Source organism: Engraulis encrasicolus, chromosome 14 (genome assembly GCF_034702125.1).
Source record: "Engraulis encrasicolus isolate BLACKSEA-1 chromosome 14, IST_EnEncr_1.0, whole genome shotgun sequence".
NCBI classification, from domain to species: Eukaryota; Metazoa; Chordata; class Actinopteri; order Clupeiformes; family Engraulidae; genus Engraulis; species Engraulis encrasicolus.
The window spans coordinates 2,373,977-2,394,360 of NC_085870.1; the positions used below are offsets into that span (position 1 = coordinate 2,373,977).

Here is a 20,384-nt window from a genome sequence, read left to right on the forward strand (position 1 = left end):
GCATGTCTGTATTTGGCGACGCGCGCGCATGCCAGTCGGCGCGCGGATGGGCCCATGCAGCCGCCTGATGTGAACAGAAATACAACGAGCCAAACGGCGGTCGTTTGTATGAAAATAGTTTGCCGTGATGCCTTGCTGGGATGAGGGGGATTGCAAAGCCTTGATTTGATCCATAGGGGGCACACACTGATACCCAGTAATGGAATAAAACCCCTCCTCTCTCCTGCCTGCGCTTCTGGCACCAACGGGCGGCAGTTCCACAAAACCCTGCTGAGGCGAGCGCTATACCTGCAGATCCAGATATCAACCTGCAGTAAATCATATGATAATGTATGGCAGTTTCATGTTTTTTTTCTTTTGAAGTTGTTTTCCACTGGATGTTCATATTGCCCATCCCCGAGTAAAGATTCTTATTCCCAAAGTTACTAGTGAGTGCGTGTGCGTGGGTTATTTTCTTCTTCTGTGACAAAATGTCCATGTTAAATATGTCTGTTTCCTTCAGTGCACTTGCATTTGGTCAGATAGACTTCTGGGAACGCAATGATTAATGTTCACCAAATAATGTAGCCTATACTTATATTAATAAGTCATTGTCGTGTCATTTTATTCTGTTTGTCAGAAGTAGCCTATATTGATTATTTTCTATTTAGTGATTGACTGTTCTATTTACGCTCTTGTTTTGATAGCACTTAATAGCCCATAAGAACTATTTGAGTAATATATTGACATACTCTGTCTCTGTTCACATCCCTCTGATTTTTGGGCCACTGAGTCACAGACACTGTTTGCAAGAATATTTTGCATTAGTGCCAAGAGAAGAGACGAGACGTTGAACCACATACAGAAACACAAGACACTTGACTCGTGTGGTTGTCCAGTTTTATGCATGTTGAGATTATGCACGAGTATCGTTAAGTGGACCCATACCTACGATATCAACATTTCATTTTTGGAAGTCGTTAGCTAGATCCCTATTACCTTTGGAATCAACTTAACGAGCCAGCGCTTTAGAACTGCGACTCGAGTCCACATTTCAGTGAGCTTTTATCTTTGTATGCAGTACGCAGTGCTCACTGTTTAACGCCAAGTGCATCTCAGTTCATTGGTGCATATCAGATCCCTGCGCTGTGGGCGCCTCTCGTTACCTCCAACGCTCCATGACGGGCGCAATTCAGCACTGGAGATGAGGAGTCAATGGCACGCAAAAACTTCAAGGAGATCGACTAAACGACCTAGACCATTGGACTCGGCTGAGATATTTCACTGATTGATCATTTCCTGATTACACTTTTCTACTTACAGAAAGTTGAGGTTTTCAGCGGAACGCATGCAATGAATTGCATGCCTCGTTCTCCATGGCAAACGGTAATAGCGCGCATGACGGAGCTGCGCCGTTGACTGAGCTGCCACCGTGCCAGTGATTGTACAGTATCCTCCGCTCCGCTCTGAGGAGGAGCACATATCTCGCACCTACCCCCTGTTGCAACGGACTATCGCGGACAGCTGTGACGCACACACGACAACGGAAACATCTCCTAAACTACAGGTGTAAGGACCCTGGGGACGAGGGACTCCAGGCTGTTGTTCAGTCCGTCTCTTATCTTTTAAACTCATCTCTTAACATTAGTACGGTGCTGTCAATTCAAGCCAAACAATCAGATCACACCAGGATAGCTGAGCAACTGTCCTCAAAAAGTCCCGCACGACCATACCGATACTAATGCGCGGGCATTGGCAGTCTGCGCAGCCAGCAGCCAGTACAAGGACGGGCGGCGAGCATGTAAAATAATCTCCGCGAAAATGGACAAAGGGAAATACTTCTACGTCTTCGTTGTGCTTTCGCAAGTACTGGGATTATCATGCGGTCAGTTCTTTCCAGGTAAGTGGCCAGAAAAGCCTCTTTTGCTTCCTCCTCTTGCACTTTTTTTTGCCTCCCAAGTCATCAGTGTAATCAGAGACGCACAATGGAAAGACAGCCCTTGGCGCGCGACTGCCAAGGGAGTCAGCAGGCACTGAAACTTCAATTGTTTTATTTATACAAAGTAATACATGGAGATGTAGCCCCCAGCCACAAGGGTTTGCAGAAAGGTTGACTTAAATGAGTCAACAGGTTGCGTTTTAATGCAGTGGGTTTTCCGTGGATTGATTGGTAACTCATAAATGATGCACCTCAGTCAGTTGCCATCTGGTCGGAACTTGAACCGTAGCTATTTCAAATCATTCCATCATCGCACCTGTTATTAAACATTTTTATTGGCTGCCACATCGGTCTCACAGATAGTCGTAAACGAAGATGCCCCAATAATAAACCCATCTCTTATTGCAATAAACTTAACGGACCGATGTGCCTTGAACTTGAACTATCAGAAAACTTGTGCACGATTTATATCAGTTACTCTGAAAAGTAATCCGTCTTTGAACCCAGTCGGGTCCTCAACTTTGGTATTGCAGCTGGCTGCATACATTCCTCGTAAAGAATCCAAATGAGAATGCGTGCCGCTTCGGGTTCACGAACCAAAGAGAAGCATCACACCTCACACGGGCATGCAACAGAAAAGCAGTAGCCCTCAGTGGAAGCCAGTGAGCATTTTTGAACAGGGCTTGGCTACAAATGAGTTTGGCTTTAATCACGATTTTTTTTGCCTACAGACAGTAATAATAAAACAACAACAGCTATACACACTTGTGTTCGTAAGAACAAGTTCGCTTGAAAGCTGCCTGCAGCAGCTCGGACAATCTGGCCGATAGGTGGTGCCCTAGCTACATGTAAGTGCTCTGCGCGCCTTGTAACACGGTTGCTTCTTTCAACGGGCACGGCCAGGGCTATATTGCCAATAATATTTATTGGTGTCTTCTTCTGAGTTTGGACAATTCCGTTTCCCAACAAATTCTGTCTTTATTATCATGTCAGTATTTTTCAATTTAATGAAACATGACAGTGTAATCTTATGTGAAAGGTGCTGTGGTGACAGCTAAGAATGTGTGTGTGTGTGTATTGGTGTGTGTGTGTTGGTGTGTGTGTTTTTTTAAAAGCTCATCATGCTGGTTTTTCTGTCATTTCATAAACATGATTACATTTTTGCCAATTTAATAAATGTGTATAAGTTCACTACACCACTTTACTGGCACAGTAGAATAGGCCTGCGTCTGAAACAGGGGCCTAATGCCATTTACAGACAGTGGGAAATGTATTCAACCTTTCAAATGTCCATAAATACAATTGGCATCACTCTGGCTGTTATTGTGTTTCACTGTTCACTTATTTCCGAGGGAGGCTGCATTAATATTAGCAGGCTGCATTAATATTACATGGCAAATAATGAAGTAAATGGGATAACTTTTTCTACCTAAACATATATATCGCCAGCTTGCATCAGAAAATCAGCAAGAGTTGTCACTGCTGCATGTCCACAGTGATTGCGTGCTTATTTATTTTATATGACCATTATATTCATTATTGTTATTGTTATTAGGCTATTATTACTATTATTACTATTATTATTATTATTATTATTATTATTATTATTATTATTATTATGAGGCCTATCTTTTTTTTTTAAATCAAATTCACGGAGGATAGATGTATTTTTATTGAGCAATACTTATGAAGTGCTGGCAAGCAAACAGTACTCTCCCTTGTATTTAAATGCAGCCTACTGCGTGACAAGTGTCCTTGTTTTATAACCAGAGAAGAGCTGCCAAGCACGACCAAAGGACTTACTATAGTAGCCTACCCCACGCATGCCCTGACTTCTGATGCGAGCTTTTCACTGTGTATCCCAAGTTTCCCAGGTTGATACCACAGAATGTGGTAGATAAATGCACCCAGTGTCATGTCTGTATATATATTGCTCAGTTTTATTACGTCTTGTGCCCCATTAGTGCAACATGATGTGAAATGAAAGATTTTGTTGTTGAATGCAAACTTACTTTAGCCGTCGATCACAGCAGCCGAGCTAAGAGGATGAGGACATGGCTGATCTGTGGGCAATTTTTTCTTGGAGCAGGCGTCACTCTTAATTATTTAAGTCTCTGAGGGTGCTGGCCCAAATTTCAAATTCAATGTTTCAAGAAGGAGGCCGCACCTTGCATAGTAGTGTTTTTTATTGCACAGACGCGTTTCGACGTGTGCCTTCTTCAGTGTGATCTGTGGGCAAAGCAAGTGATGGTGGATGCGAACACAGCAGCCTTTTATAGGCTGAGCAGAACGCAGTTCATCAGATTCCCATTGGAGGCGAGAAGTCAGGCCGTTTGCCGTTTGCCATTTTCTGTTTGCCATCACCATTTCTCTTCCTTCTTTTTTTTATTCAACTGTCTGTGACACTTGTCACTTTGGATTCCTGAAGTGCTCTTTGGAGGCTCTCGGTTTGTATTGAAGGGGGATACAGTCTAGTCTAGCTCATATCGCCACGGTGACGGCAGGGAAGGGGCCACCAATGGATTTAGGGGATTCGACTGCTCCATTATATTTCTTTCAGCCTGTCAAAATAAAAGCCCTATTTATAAAAAGGGGTGTCATTATCTGGTGCTTTTGTTTGACAGAAGCCTCATTAACCTTATTTCAGCAAGTGACACTCTGCAGCTCCCGCTCCTTAAAGGATAAGGTCATGGTCTGACCTTGGCTTCAAAACAATGCCAGTAAAGAAGAATAGGGATCTCAGGGAAATGCAGACCCTGTCCTTAATCCTTAATATTAGCAGGTCATCCCTCTATTCAAATATCAGATGTGGAGAGAGAGAGAGAGAGAGAGAGAGAGAGAGAGAGAGAGAGAGAGAGAGAGAGAGAGAGAGAGAGAGAGAGAGAGAGACAGAGAGACAGAGTCAGAGAGAGGGGGGGGTTACAATAATGTCTCTCCATTTGTCTAAGCCCCTCTTCTCTCTCCATTCTTCTGGAGAATAGGCCTCAGCCCTGATCACATCAACTGTAGACAACCACTCCAGTGGATAATCTCCTCTCCTCTCCTCTCCTCTCCTCTCCTCTCCTCTCCTCTCCTCTCCTCTCCTCTCCAAGGCCGCTCGCTAATCCCAACACACTGTTGCTCTGTCAATCTACAGGCCTGCCTGCCTGCCTGCCTGCCTGTGCCGGGGAATGGAAATATGGGGGTGGGGGGGTTGGTGTGTGTGGCTGTGTGTGTGTGTGTGTGTGTGTGTGTGTGTGTGTGTGTGTGTGTGTGTGTGTGTGTGTGTGTGTGTGTGTGTGTGTGTGTGTGTGTGTGTGTGTGTGTGTGAGTAGTGTGTGTGTGCGTTTATGATGATGGAGACACTCAATGTTGTGCTGAAAGATAAGAGTTGTTTTGTCTCCAGCAGCAGGTTGGAGGCAGTGTTTATGATGTCATTAGCAGTGTTGGCCCTGATATTTCAATATGGAGGGAAATATGGTCGTCGGAGGCTGCTGTCTCTCTCTCTCCACCATCGCAACACAACCCCCCCCCCCTTATAACATGCTGCAGTGGTCGACTCTGTCGTGTGTGTGTGTGTGTGTGTGTGTGTGTGTGTGTGTGTGTGTGTGTGTGTGTGTGTGTGTGTGTGTGTGTGTGTGTGTGTGTGTGTGTGTGTGTGTTGTGCACCTTAAAAATATCAACAGCACTGGGTTTTTAACCTTGAATTGTGGGTAGGGGATCTCATTTTTTTTACTGTTCGATTTACTTGATTAATTTATTATTACTCATATTATTACTATTATTTACTTAAATTTATTATGCTTCATTATACTTCATGAATTAAGACTTTATTTGACTACTTCTTTTTGGTTACTTCTATAGGCCTACTTCAAACTACGCAGTGTTGTTGCTCCACTCACAATTTCGTTGACTTCATTCACAATGACAATAAACTCCTTGAATCTTGAATCTTGAATCTTGAATTAGAAACTGTGAGCTTTTAGCTGTGTAAGAGACTGGATGTTTGTTTTTTTTTCTCCCCGGAAGAAAGAAATGCTATGATCTAACACTGATATTGAGTGAGCGTAACAGAAAGCTGCTTCATTTAGCAGCTTGTGAGGCTGTGAGGCATAGTGTAAAAGCTGCGATGGAGCTCAATGGAGCTGTATGCAGTGCAGTATATCTGTAGCTGCTGCTGCCCAAATAAGGAATGTAGCTAGGCAGTGGTGTAGTCTACTTTTTTGTGGTGGGTATACTGTATATTTGATTTTTTTTAGAAGTGGGTATTCTGTTTATATTTGTGCTATTCTAAATAATGGATCAATCAATTTTAAGTGGGTATACTGAAATCCCTGAAATTTGGAAGAGGGTATACTCTGTATACCTGCGTTCTACATAGACTACATAGGCCTATTTTCACATTCTATTCTGTGTAGCACAACATTCATGAGCAAGTTCTTCTTACTTTTAATTCCACCAGCAGTCTTAGCACATTCATAGTGAGGAAATATGTTGTTTTGTTTGCTCTGGAGGACTGTATTTGTTATTTTTTTTTTTAACTCTGTACTGTTCCGTAAGTGAGACAACACACTCATATTCCTCCTTTCTAATCCCAAATCTTGGGATTATTTACAGCTCTTCCAACATGTTCAAAAGTAAGACGAGCTCAAACATTTTTTTTTCATTTCACTTTTTTAATGTTTTTTTATTTTGAGGCCAGGGCCGGCCCAAGCCTTTTTGGGGCCCCCATAAAAAAGGCATCTGGGGCCCCCCATACCCAATACAATTATTTTCTTCCAGGAAGTTCGCTACCCACGGGGGGGGGCTTGGGGGCCCAAGGCCACCGAATACTTCGCTAGCCTTTTTGGGGCCCCCATAAAAAAAAAAATCTGGGGCCCCCCATACCCAATACAATTCATTTCTTCATTTCACCGCTCACGGGGGGGCCCTCGGGGGCCCAAGGCCACCGAATAGTTCGCTAGCCTTTTTGGGGGCCCCCATAAAAAAAAAACCTGGGGCCCCCCATACCCATTACAATTCATTTCTTCATTTCACCGCTCACGGGGGGGCCCTTGGGGCCCAAGGCCACCGAATAGTTCGCTAGCCTTTTTGGGGCCCCCATAAAATAAATCATCCGGGGCCCCCCATACCCAATACAATTCGTTACTTCCTGGAAGTTCGTCGCTCACGGGGGCCCCTCGGGGGCCCTAATCCATTGAATAGTTGGCTTATGGCTCGGGCTGGCCCTGTTTGAAGCAGAGGAGTGGACGCCGACATTGAATCTGGATCTGTGAAAGACAAGCATAGAGCAGAGCATTATACAGTGGTTAATGCCGGAACATGTTTTGTTTTGTGAGAGTGGAACTCTAGGTTTTTTAGTAAATCTTACCTGTCTGCATCCTGACTCCCCGCTGACATCCAGTGTCCCGTGTTTCACCCGTCGTCACTGGGACAGGTGCCAAAGGGCGCGTTGGCTCTTCGCTGTCCTACCCAGGTGGCATCAAGGACCGGCCCAAGCCTTTTTGGGGCCCCCATAAAAAGTCATCCGGGGCCCCCCCATACCCAATACAATTATTTTCTTCCAGGAAGTTCGCTGCCCAGGGGGGGGGGGCCCTCGGGGGCCCAAGGCCACCGAATAGTTCGCTAGCCTTTTTGGGGCCCCCATAAAAAAGGCATCTGGGGCCCCCCATACCCAATACAATTCATTACTTCCTGGAAGTTCGCCGCACAAGGGGGGGCCCTTGGGAGCCCAAGGCCACCGAATAGTTCGCTAGCCTTTTTGGGGCCCCCATAAAAAAATAATCTCCGGGGCCCCCCATACCCAATACAAGTCATTTCTTAACTTTGCTGCTCACGGGGAGGGGGGCTTGGGGGCCCAAGGCCACCGAATAGTTCGCTAGCCTTTTTGGGGCCCCCATAAAAAAATCATCCGGTGCCCCCCATACCCAATACAATTCATTACTTCCTGGAAGTTCGCCGCTCATGGGGGGACCCCTTGGGGGCCCTAAGCCACCAAATAGTTGGCTTATGGCTCAGGCCGGCCCTGTTTGAAGCAGAGGAGTGGACGCCGACATTGACTCTGGGCCTGTGAAAGACAAGCATAGAGCAGAACATTATACAGTGGTTAATGCTGGAACATGTTTTGTTTTGTGAGAGTGGAACTCTTTTTTTTTTAGTAAATCTTACCTGTCTGCATCCTGACTCCCTGCTGACATCCAGTGTCCCGTGTTTCACCTGCTGGCGATGGGACAGGTGCCAAAGGGCACGTTGGCTCTTTGGGGCCCCCATAAAAAAATCATCCGTGGCCCCCCATACCCAATACAAGTCATTTCTTAACTTTGCTGCTCACGGGGAGGGGGGCTTGGGGGCCCAAGGCCACCGAATAGTTCGCTAGCCTTTTTGGGGCCCCCATAAAATAAATCATCCGGGGCCCCCCATACCCAATACAATTCATTTCTTAACTTTGCTGCTCACGGGGGGGGGCTTGGGGGGGGGGGGGGGGGGGGGGGGGCCCTCGGGGGCCCAAGGCCACCGAATAGTTCGCTAGCCTTTTTGGGGCCCCCATAAAAAAATCATCCGGTGCCCCCCATACCCAATAAATACAATTAACATCGCCGCTCATGGGGGGACCCCTTGGGGGCCCTAAGCCACCAAATAGTTGGCTTATGGCTCAGGCCGGCCCTGTTTGAAGCAGAGGAGTGGACGCCGACATTGACTCTGGGTCTGTGGAAGACAAGCATAGAGCAGAACATTATACAGTGGTTAATGCTGGAACATGTTTTGTTTTGTGAGAGTGGAACTCTAGTTTTTTTTTAGTAAATCTTACCTGTCTGCATCCTAACTCCCCGTTGACATCCAGTGTCCTGTGTTTCACCTGCCGGCGCTGGGACAGGTGCCAAATGGCGCGTTGGCTCTTCGCTGTCCTATACCCAGGTGGCATCGAGGACCTCCCTCTCTCTGTGTGGTAGCAGTAGCAGGCCAGAGACGACTCACTGCCTCTAGTCTGCGGGTCGGTGTCTGTCTGATGCTTCCTTGCTTTGAGATCTCCAGCATCCCGTGTGGCTGGCTACACAGTAGAAAGAAATGTTAATTCAACCTGCAGAGAGTACTCTGGGACCAAATCCACTGTAGAATGTGTTAAAGTGATACTGTCCCATTTTTGGAAATAAGTTTATTTTACACCTCTCCTTGAGTTAAATGATTGGGTTGTACCTTTCTCCTGTACTTCCAACTGTTCTCTGAGTATGGCAGTGCAAATTTTACTTCAAAGCTAGCAGTTAACGTTGAGTCCTATGAGACCAGTTAGCCGCCAGCTGGTCTCATAGGACTCCATGTTAACTGCTAGCGTAAAATTTGCACTGCCATACCCAGAAAACGGTTCAAAGTACAGGAGAATGGTAATTTAACTCAAGGGCAGGTGTAAAATAACCTTATTTCCAAAAATGGGACAGTATCACTTTAAATGCACTCTCTTAAGTGTTGAAGTAAAGCTGAGAAATGGACTGCACATGATAATAAATAATAATAATACATGAGTTTTATATAGCGCTTTTCATGATACTAAAAGTCGCTTTGACAAGGTTAGAGGTTGATGGTTTGTTGGTTTTTAAGTAGAGGGATAGCTCATCAACACAGCACACTATGTTATATTTATACATTTTTATGTCAACAAAGTTGACAAAAACAGAAAGTTAACACTTAGCCACATACCTACCCACCACATTGATACATAATGTCACACAGTCCCAACATCTGATGTACAACAACATTCATTCAATGTCTGCAAGACTGGACCAACAGTAGAGTTAATTAAAGACTTTGGTGCACCTTGTGTGTGCTAATTGCATGCCATGTCCAATATTCTAAGCACTAATCTCAGGTAGACTGTGAGTGCATCTTAATATAGGACCTTGCCTCCTCCACTTGCCTCCTCCACTCGCTTCTCGTCATGATGACATCACTGACAACAGCATTATATTTCAATATCTTGCAAAAGCTCAATTGTAGAGTCTTTTTCTCGTTTGCAATTGTTATGGTGAATGAAAAACAGTCCCTCAAAAGTTGTTGTGGCGAGGCTGACAGCTGGGAAACTTTATCGTTTTCTCCACGGAGGAGGGGCCAGGAGGCGGGACGAGGAGACAAGCACAAGTGGAGGAGGCAAGGTCACATATTGGGATGCACCCTGTGTTAGCAGAGTGGTGGGTGAATGTAGACGAGTGTTAAAGTGTGATCAGTATGCATGAATTGACTTGATCCACACTTTAGCTGCACCTTTTACTGTCAAACATCTACATGAATTCATGTCAGGCAACGCTTTTGCTAAAAAAAAGAAAGAAAGGTGTGACGTGACTCTTTTAATGAACATCTACTCCTACTCTGTGGGTGCTGTGGGATAATCATTGGACTCCTTGTCCATGCCATTAAGGTGCTTAATCATAGTGATTGATTGATAGAAAACTGCTTAATCGCCAACCTAATTATCCTCGATTGCTTCCTACTTTTTGACAGTAAAATGATCAGCTATAGTTACAGTGTGTCAGAGTACCGCTATGTCTGTTTGTACCTGTGCATTTACTAACTGGCACATTCTGTCTGTTTGTACCTGTGCATTTACTAACTGGCACCCGGTATGTCTGTTTGTACCTGTGCATTTACTAACTGGCACATGCTTGGAGTTGGTTGGGCTTTTGAAATAACGTGGTGAGTGTGATCTTAGTGTGATTTACTGTATGCTGGGTTAGGTAGATGAGGCGGTGCCTTTACCTGACTCCAGCCATCTGGTATTTGTGGCGACTGGCTCTGTGCATGACATAGCCTCTATCTTCCTTATTGTGTTGGCCTGGGCCCTCCCTCCGCTGTGTTGCTACTGATAAGCAGCTGGTTTGTGTCATGAGTTTCTGCCCACCAATCAGGGCCATGGGAATGAACGACATGGCTTCACCTGTCTGTAAAAGGAAAAGCAGAGAACACAACATGCTGTAGCATCACAATAGCAGATAAAAGCACGGCTGGCGAACAGGAAGGAATGTCCGCATCACATGATTTAGAGTGTTCACCATGAAAAGGTTCCATGAACTATGATGCAACCGGGATAGAATGTTCACATAGAATTATATCGGGTCAGAGAAAAATAGGGTCAGAGAAAAGTACTCACCTGTTTTACTAAATCCCAAATCCCTTATGACATCCGATTCCATTGCAGTCATTCCGTGACCAGATCTGTGTGAGTTTACGTAATCTTAGTGATGTATGGAAGGTAGAATGCCATTATTTAAAGCTTCAAATGTGGATTTTTTTTTTTTTAAAAGCACACATCTCAAAAGTGTTACTCACCTCTTTGATTTTTGCTGGTCACTGTCACTGCATTTTTCTTGGGGTAGTCTATTTCTTGGGGTAGTCTTTTTTCTTGAGTTTACAGCCCTTAGCTGTGACGAGTTTGCCGCCCTGATGAGCCATGATGAGTTTGCAGCCCTAATGGTGTTGAGTTTGCTGCCCTTAGCTGTGATGAGTTTGAGGCCCTGATGAGCTGTGATGAGTTTGCAGCCCTTAGCTGTGATGAGTTTGCAGCGTTTGGCTGTGATGAATTTGAGGCCCTAATGGTGTTGAGTTTGCAGCCCTTAGCTGTGATGAGTTTGCGGCCCTTAGCTGTGATGAGTTTGCAGCCCTGATGGTGTTGAGTTTGCGGCCCTTAGCCGTGATGAGTTTGCGGCCCTGATGATCCGTGATGATTTTGCGGCCGTGATGAGCCGTGATGACTTTGCGGCCCTTAGCTGTGATGAGTTTGAAGCCCTGATGAGCCCTCACCTGTGATGAGTTTGCTGATGGTGGCTGATGGTTGATGGCTGATGGCTGATGGTGTTGAGTTTGCAGCCCTGATGAGCTGTGATGAGTTTGCAGCCCTTAGCTGTGATGAGTTTGCAGCCCTTAGCTGTGATGAGTTTGCAGCCCTTAGCTGTGATGAGTTTGCAGCCCTGATGGTGATGAGTTTGCAGCCCTGATGAGCTGTGATGAGTTTGCGGCCATGATGAGTTTGTGGCCCTTAGCTGTGATGAGTTTGCAGCCCTGATGGTGATGAGTTTGCGGCCCTTAGCTGTGCTGAGTTTGCAGCCCTGATGAGCTGTGATGAGTTTGCGGCCGTGATGAGTTTGCAGCCCTGATGAGCCGTGATGAGTTTGCAGCCCTGATGGTGCTGAGTTTGCGGCCCTGATGAGCCGTGATGAGTTTGCAGCCCTTAGCTGTGATGAGTTTGCGGCCCTTAGCTGTGATGAGTTTGCAGCCCTGATGGTGTTGAATTTGCAGCCCTTAGCTGTGATGAGTTTGCAGCCCTTAGCTGTGATGAGTTTGCAGCCCTGATGGCGTTGAGTTTGCGGCCCTGATGCTCTCACTGCACCCGGCCCTTAGCCGCGATGAGTTTGCGGCCCTTATGGTGTTGAGTTTGCGGCCCTAATGGTGTTGAGTTTGCGGCCCTTAGCTGTGATGAGTTTGCGGCCCTGATGGCGTTGAGTTTGCGGCCCTGATGCTCTCACTGCACCCGGCCCTTAGCCGCGATGAGTTTGCGGCCCTAATGGTGTTGAGTTTGCGGCCCTTAGCTGTGATGAGTTTGCGGCCTGATGGCGTTGAGTTTGCGGCCCTGATGCTCTCACTGCACCCGGCCCTTAGCCGCGATGAGTTTGCGGCCCTTATGGTGTTGAGTTTGCGGCCCTGATGGCGTTGAGTTTGCGGCCCTGATGCTCTCACTGCACCCGGCCCTTAGCCGCGATGAGTTTGCGGCCCTTATGGTGTTGAGTTTGCGGCCCTTAGCTGTGATGAGTTTGCGGCCTGATGGCGTTGAGTTTGCGGCCCTGATGCTCTCACTGCACCCGGCCCTTAGCCGCGATGAGTTTGCAGCCCTGATGGTGCTGAGTTTGCGGCCCTGATGAGCCGTGATGAGTTTGCAGCCCTTAGCTGTGATGAGTTTGCGGCCCTGATGGCGTTGAGTTTGCGGCCCTGATGCTCTCACTGCACCCGGCCCTTAGCCGCGATGAGTTTGCGGCCCTTATGGTGTTGAGTTTGCGGCCCTAATGGTGTTGAGTTTGCGGCCCTTAGCTGTGATGAGTTTGCGGCCCTGATGGCATTGAGTTTGCGGCCCTGATGCTCTCACTGCACCCGGCCCTTAGCCGCGATGAGTTTGCGGCCCTAATGGTGTTGAGTTTGCGGCCCTTAGCTGTGATGAGTTTGCGGCCTGATGGCGTTGAGTTTGCGGCCCTGATGCTCTCACTGCACCCGGCCCTTAGCCGCGATGAGTTTGCGGCCCTTATGGTGTTGAGTTTGCGGCCCTTAGCTGTGATGAGTTTGCGGCCCTGATGGCGTTGAGTTTGCGGCCCTGATGCTCTCACTGCACCCGGCCCTTAGCCGCGATGAGTTTGCGGCCCTTATGGTGTTGAGTTTGCGGCCCTAATGGTGTTGAGTTTGCGGCCCTTAGCTGTGATGAGTTTGCGGCCCTGATGGCGTTGAGTTTGCGGCCCTGATGCTCTCACTGCACCCGGCCCTTAGCCGCGATGAGTTTGCGGCCCTAATGGTGTTGAGTTTGCGGCCCTTAGCTGTGATGAGTTTGCGGCCCTGATGGCGTTGAGTTTGCGGCCCTGATGCTCTCACTGCACCCGGCCCTTAGCCGCGATGAGTTTGCGGCCCTTATGGTGTTGAGTTTGCGGCCCTTATGGTGTTGAGTTTGCGGCCCTAATGGTGTTGAGTTTGCGGCCCTTAGCCGTGATGAGTTTGCGGCCCCATAGCCGTGATGAGTTTGCAGCCCTAATGATGTTCTCGACCCCTGATACCGGTCTGGGGACATGATCATGTCTCCCTCCTCCTGGTGTATTCTTGTAGGTCTTCTCATCAGTTGGGCTGCTATAATATTGGCACCCGATGGTGAATTCGGTGCCTAATGCGTGTGCCCATGTGCCAGTGTGCCCATTCCGCAGATGGTAATGTGGGACAGGAAATAGACAGATGGACACGAGTCTGTCCAGAGGAGGAAAGAAACCATAACAGCATAAGGAATCAGCAGTATGATTTTAGCACTTTAGATTTTAACATTTCTTATTTTTTTGGTTTAGCAGTCAGTTCCTTGGGCACATTTAACAGATTATATTATAACATACTATATGTCTTTACATGTACTTATAACATACCACATGAATATTTGGGCAATAACACAAACACATTGGTAGTCTGCTACCCATGAAAAAATTGGTAAACCATAGAGAATTTTCATAGAGAACTATCTCTCTCTCTCTCTCTCTCTCTCTCCCTCTCTCTCTCTCTGAGTCTCAGTCCCCTCACCTGTCTACGTCCGTGTCCCCGGGCTTAGGGCACGGCCTGAAGGGCCCTCACAGGAGTATGATCCTGAGAGGGCTGAGGGGGTGGGGGCCGGGGCGGGGACGGAAGGCGGGGCCGAGGGGCAGCTCCAGGGTGATGCGGGGCCTCTTGTCGCTCCTCAGGAGGCGGCGGAGAACACTCTCCTGGCTGCCGGCCATACGCAGCAGATCGTCAAAGGAGATGGGGTCCTCGTAGACGATGCCACCCCAGCCGGGGCGGTTGTCCTCGCACTTCCTGTTGTTGGACTGGCGCTGAGGCTGCTCTCTCAGGACGGCCAGGATCACGCGGAGGCGCTCGTACTCGCGGTTGGGCGTGAACTGGTGCTTGGCTGCCCTGGCCGCCTTGCCCCTCAGCTGGGCACCTCGGAGGCGTGGCAGAGTCTTCTCGGTGCCGCTGCCGCCGAGTCGGGCCAGGGGCGCGACCGAGCCCGGTCCACGCCCACGCCCACCACGCCCACGCTGCCCACAGGGGAGGAGCTTCTTGCCTTTGCCGTATGGGTCGCCCGCGGCGGCTGCGATGTGGATTGACGGCTTGTCCATCTGGGGCCTCTTGGGCAGGAGTCTACCGCCGCCGCTGGGGTGCACCTTCTGGGGCTGCGGCTGCAGGGGGGCGGAGCGGAGGCGAGTCTTGCTAACCACGCCAGCCGGCGGCGGCTGCTGTGGCCTGGTGGTCCTCGGCCGAGTCTTCTTGCTGCTGACGGCCGCGCAGTTCAGCGGGCCGATGAAGCACACGTGCTCACTGGTGCTTTCCGAGACGTGGCTGATGGTCGGACCCTCGACAGCCGCCGCTGCCTTGGTGCTCGAGGCGTCAAGCTGCTCGGGCCTCTTGGGCGGAACCGGCACCATCATCGGCACGCCGGCTTTGGACGGGGAGTCGTGTAGCATGCTCACCACCTTGACCCTCCTCACGCTCCTGCGCTGTTTGGAGCCTGCGCCCCCGGGGGGTCGGGGCTGGTGCGGCGTCGCGTCCGCCCTGCTCGGCCTCTCGCTGGCGGCGACGTCGGCCGTCGTCATGGCAACCTTGGATCCAACAGCGGTGGTGGTGTTGGTGGTGTTGGTGGCTCTAGCTGCACCCGTGGGGCTGGGGGCCCGTGGAGCATTGGACTGCTGCTGCCGTGGCGGCATGTGGCTCGCGCTGGGCCTCTCGCTAGCAGCAACGTCGGTCATCGTCGTTGTCATGGTGATAGAGGTGGTGGAACATGACGGAAGGCCGGTGATCGGTGCTAGAAGCTGCCTTGGACGTCTGGCTGAGGTTGCTCTCGCAGCAGCGGCTGGGGCCGGGGGGTGAGGCTGCTGGTGCGGCACGGCATCCGCCTTGCCCGTTGGCTTCTCGCTTGTAGCGACGACGTCGGTCGTTGTCATGGCAACCTTGGGTCCGCACATGATGACAGTGGTTTTGGGACACGGTGGGAGGCCGTTGCCCGGTGCTGCGAGGTGCCTTGGACGTCTCGCGGAGGTGGCTCTGGCTGCGGCCGGGGGGCGGGGCTGCTGGTGCGGAGCGGCATCCACCTTGCCTGTTGGCTTCTCACCTGCAGCAGCGACGACGTCGGTCGTTGTCACAGCAACCTTGGGGCCACACATGATGACAGTGGTTTTGGGACACGGTGGATGGCCGTTGGCCGGTGCTCTGGCTCTGGCTGCCATGGGGGTGGTGGAATCAGCGACCGGGTGGCGGGGCTGCTGGTGCGGAGCGGCATCCACCTTGCTTGGCTTCTCACTGGCAGCAACGTCGGTCGTTGTCATGGCAACCTTGGGTCCGCACATGATGACAGTGGTTTTGGGACACGGTGGAAGGCCGTTGACCGGTGCTGCGAGGTGCCTTGGACGTCTCGCGGAGGTGGCTCTGGCTGCGGCCGGGGGGCAAGGCTGCTGGTGCGGCACGGCATCCGACCTGCTTGGCTTCTCGCTGGCAGCGACGACGTCGGTCGTTGTCATGGCAACCTTGGGGCCACACATGATGATAGTGGTTTTGGGACACGGTGGAAGGCCGTTGGCCGGTGCTCTGGCTCTGGCTGCCATGGGGGTGGTGGAATCAGCGACCGGGGGGCGGGACTGCTGGTGCCACACGGCATCCGCCCTGCTTGGCTTTTCGCTGGCAGCAACGTCGGTCGTTGTCATGGCAACCTTGGGTCCGCACATGATGACAGTGGTTTTGGGACACGGTGGGAGGCCGTTTCCCGGTGCTGCGAGGTGCCTTGGACGTCTCGCGGAGGTGGCTCTGGCTGCGGCGGTCGGTGGGCGGGGCTGGTGTGGCGCGGCGTCCGCCCTGCTGGGCCTCTTGCTTGCAGCGACGAAGTCGGTCGTTGTCATGGCAACCTTGGGTCCGCACATGATGACAGTGGTTTTGGGACATGCTGGGAGGCCGTTGGGCGGTGCTGCCAGGTGCCTTGGAGGTATGGCAAAGGTGGTTCTAGCTGCCATGATGGGGCTGGGCGCCCGCGGAGCGTTGGCCTGCTGCTGCTGAGGCGGCCTGAGGCTCACGCCGACGCCGTGCCGGATCGTGGGGCAGCGCATTGCGGACTCGTGGTCATCGTCCTCCTGCTGGCGGAGACGCCTCCTCTGAAGAGAAGGGGGAGGGGCTTGAGGTGGCGGCCCTGGCTCCTTCTGCTCTTTCATGATCTCCTATTCTGTCCTGCACTGTCCAGTGCGGCTGAGATGAGTGCCAGACACAAGCAGAAATATGTTTTTAATTTATCAGTCAGCTTCACACATTATGTTATTCATTTTATTACTGAGATTATTGCCAGACACAAGACACAGAAATATGTTTTTAATTTATCATTCAGCTTCACAGTTGATGTTATTAATTTTATTACTGAGAGTATTGCCAGACACAAGCAGAAATGTGTTTTTAATTTAGCATTCAGCTTCACAGATGATATTTTTCATTTTAGTACTATGTGATCATTAATTTATTTATCATTCAGCTTCACAGATGATATTATTCATTTTATCATTATGTGATCATTAATTTATTAATCATTCAGCTTCACAGATGATATTTTTCCTTTTATTACTATGTGATCATTAATTTATTTACTATTGATTATTGATCTAGGCTATTTATAGCCTATTATATGGGTCGATTTTTTTATATATCCCAAGGGCATACGGTAATCTCTCACAGGCTTATTCATTTTAGATTACATTGCTCACACATTATTTTCAATATTATTGTTATCAAATTAGGCCTAACAGATTTTACGAATTCCTTTACATTTACACAATCTGATTTAAACGCTAATACTTTTGTTGCGTTAGAAGTTCACAGTGCAATATATTATAGCCTACTTTACGTCTGCCTACTTTGTAGACCATTATTTGTTATTATTATAGTATGTGTATATAGACTTACACAACAGCTGGAGATCAACGCTGTTTTGGAGATGGAATGAGCTACTGTAGATTAATATTGAAAATGGCGGACTTCATCAATGTCGGATATCTTCTTGCGCGACGTGCATCTGAAATAAAATGATCAATGCGCTACTACTTTATGGAATTCATGGCGTCACCTAGTTACTATTATGACGTAGCGTTTGACACAAACGCAAGGTCGCCGGCCGCGGAGCGTGAGAATTCCATGCCGAACGCATCATCAATCAGCTGGAAGTCCGTTCCAAGCTATCCTAAATTAGCGCTGTAACGCCTGCTTCTATTCCAAAAACACAAATATTGAATGGCAGGTGGGGGCGACAGCAGGCTAATGTAGGTCCGTTTTGTGTAGGACAGGATTAATTATCAAACTCAATTTGGGTTTAGCAGAGCTTGTCATGCACCCGTCGTCATGGAAAACAGCTCTAAAGTTTTGTTGTTCTTTTTTCCAAACATCACCCATTTCAGCCTTAATGTTGATAATTACAATGAATAATATTCATTAATGTTGGAATAACATAAAACCAACCATATCTGCAACAAGACCATAAATGTTCCACAAACTTAATTACAATTTTTCCATAGCTCACATTTAAAAAAATACATATTCTAGTCTAATTCAACAATGACCTGAGGAAGCATTACAGAAGCTCTGCAGAGAATGTATTGCACTCTTTTTTTCCAGGAAAGGTTGTGAATGATGAGCAATACCTTATAAGCCCATTTTGTTATGGCAACAATGTTTAGCCTGAGTGCTCTACACACTTCAAAGTTCAATAAATTCTGTGGTATGGGTGTATAGTGTTGTCTGACACATAGAGGGGCTCCCTTGGGGAAAAATGAGCAGCCAGCTCTTAGTATTTTGTGTGTTTATAATTGACAGACAGAGATATGAAACTCACAGTTGAGCCGAAGGAAATGAAGAAACTGAGTTGATAGTGTTACTGGCAGGAGATATATTGAAGTGAAGCTATGACATTTTCAAAATTGAATAGAAGGCCCACAACTGTGTGGAAACATAATGCAAGGCGATTGAATCACCAAGCAGAAGTTCAGGGGACCAGTGCAGTGTGAGGAGAGGGGGATGCTGAGGGGAGAAAAGAAAAAGAAAAAAAAGCACACAGAAATGGAGGGCTGGTTCAGGAAGGTGAAACACACGAGTGCTCGTGCCACTTACTGGGCTCCGTCTCGCTGAAGTTAATGGATTTCACACACACACACACACACACACACACACACACACACACACACACACACACACACACACACACACACACACACACACACACACACACACACACACACACACACCTGCCAACTGTGCGCCGCAAAACAGGAACTTGACTTTTTCAATCAGCCCATTAGAAACAGTTAAGACTACAATTGTGTCTGTCTCCCAACACCCAAATAGCCCCCCTTATCATCTTATTTGGCCAGTGTGCTGCCAGGTAGCGGGGTGTGTGTGTGTGTGTGTGTGTGTGTGTGGGGGGGGGGGGTTGGGGTTCTGGGTGATGCTGTCAGTCAAGCCTCTGGTTAGTATTCCGGCTGTGCCCTCGCTCGCTTATCACCCTGACTTTTAGCCACATTCTGAAGACTCGCTCTGTTCTGGTCTCTTTCTATTCTATTCTATTTTATTCTATTCTACTCTGTTCGATTCTACTCTATTCTATTCTATTCTATTCTATTCTATTCTATGACCAAGAAATGACTTAATACTTGGGCATGCGGTTCACTTTACCATACACAGTGTGTGTGTGTGTGTGTGTGTGTGTGTGTGTGTGTGTGTGTGTGTGCGTGTGCGTGTGTGTGCGCGTGCGTGTGCGTGTGCGTGTGTGTGGAATTGCCTTCAGAATGTAATCCTCCTTCCCAAATCCCCCCCTCTCTCTCTTGAGATCCTATAGCACTCATATGCAGCGGTGACTGTAAGTTCAGCTTTGGATTCTCTCCTGTCTGAATTTTGTCAGACTGTTCGTTTGTAATGTAACACAAATTCATGATTTGACACCATCATGCCACTTGAAAATGACTTGGAAAAATGTCTTCTTTTTATGTTGCCAGTCTCCAGTTATGAAACCTTTCAGAGAGACAAAAGTTTCTCACTTCCCTTACCGAGTAAACAGGTGCCCTGGGTGTTTCGGTAACTGATCCTTGCAAAGGAAGTCGTTGTCTTGAATTGTATTTTTAGGACACTTTTGCTTTATTGAGAGGAAGAGTGATCTTTGATTTGTACTCTTTCATCAAAACCTCCAAGGACCATCTGTGCTGCCTCCCTCCTACTATCACATAGCTCTGTTGCCATAGCTCTCTCTCTCTCTCTCTCTCTCTCTCTCTCTCTCTCTCTCTCTCTCTCTCTGTTTTTCTCTCTCTGTTTCTCTACTTATTTTCTTACCTCACTCACTCACTCACTTCTCTGGCTCCATCTCTGTCTCTCTCTCTCTCTCTCTCTCTCTCTCTCTCTCTCTCTCTCTCTCTCTCTCTCTCTCTCTCTGTTTTTCTCTCTCTGTTTCTCTACTTATTTTCTTACCTCACTCACTCACTCACTTCTCTGGCTCCATCTCTGTCACTCTGTCTCTCTCTCTCTCTCTCTCTCTCTCTCTCTCTCTCTCTCTCTCTCTCTCTCTCTCTCTCTCTCTCTCTCTCTATCTCTCTCTCTGTCACTCTCTCTCTCTTCCCTCCCAGGCAGGGACATTGCTGTGCTCATCAGTAGACAGGGGCTGTCTGCTTGGGTGTTTTAATAGGTGATAAAAGGAAATGATATTTTTTTCATTGTGGGGCCA

At 48.4% G+C, this 20,384-nt stretch overlaps 1 protein-coding gene and 1 long non-coding RNA gene across 2 annotated transcripts in view; one reads left to right on the forward strand and one right to left on the reverse strand.

Moving 5' to 3' along the window:
* The first annotated feature begins 1,769 nt into the window (after positions 1–1,769).
* ptprt (protein tyrosine phosphatase receptor type T) overlaps positions 1,770–20,384 on the forward strand; it is a 515,405-nt gene continuing 496,790 nt past the window's right edge. The window contains exon 1 of the mRNA XM_063214792.1: positions 1,770–1,879. Within this exon, the coding sequence (XP_063070862.1) occupies positions 1,801–1,879 (79 nt within the window). The 5' untranslated portion in view covers positions 1,770–1,800. The remainder of the gene's footprint in view (positions 1,880–20,384) is intronic.
* Positions 8,389–11,640, reverse strand: LOC134463040 (uncharacterized). The gene is made up of 3 exons (XR_010037612.1): positions 11,213–11,640; positions 11,034–11,098; positions 8,389–8,602 (listed from the first exon to the last, which is right to left on the reverse strand). It is a non-coding gene; the product is annotated as an uncharacterized LOC134463040 (long non-coding RNA).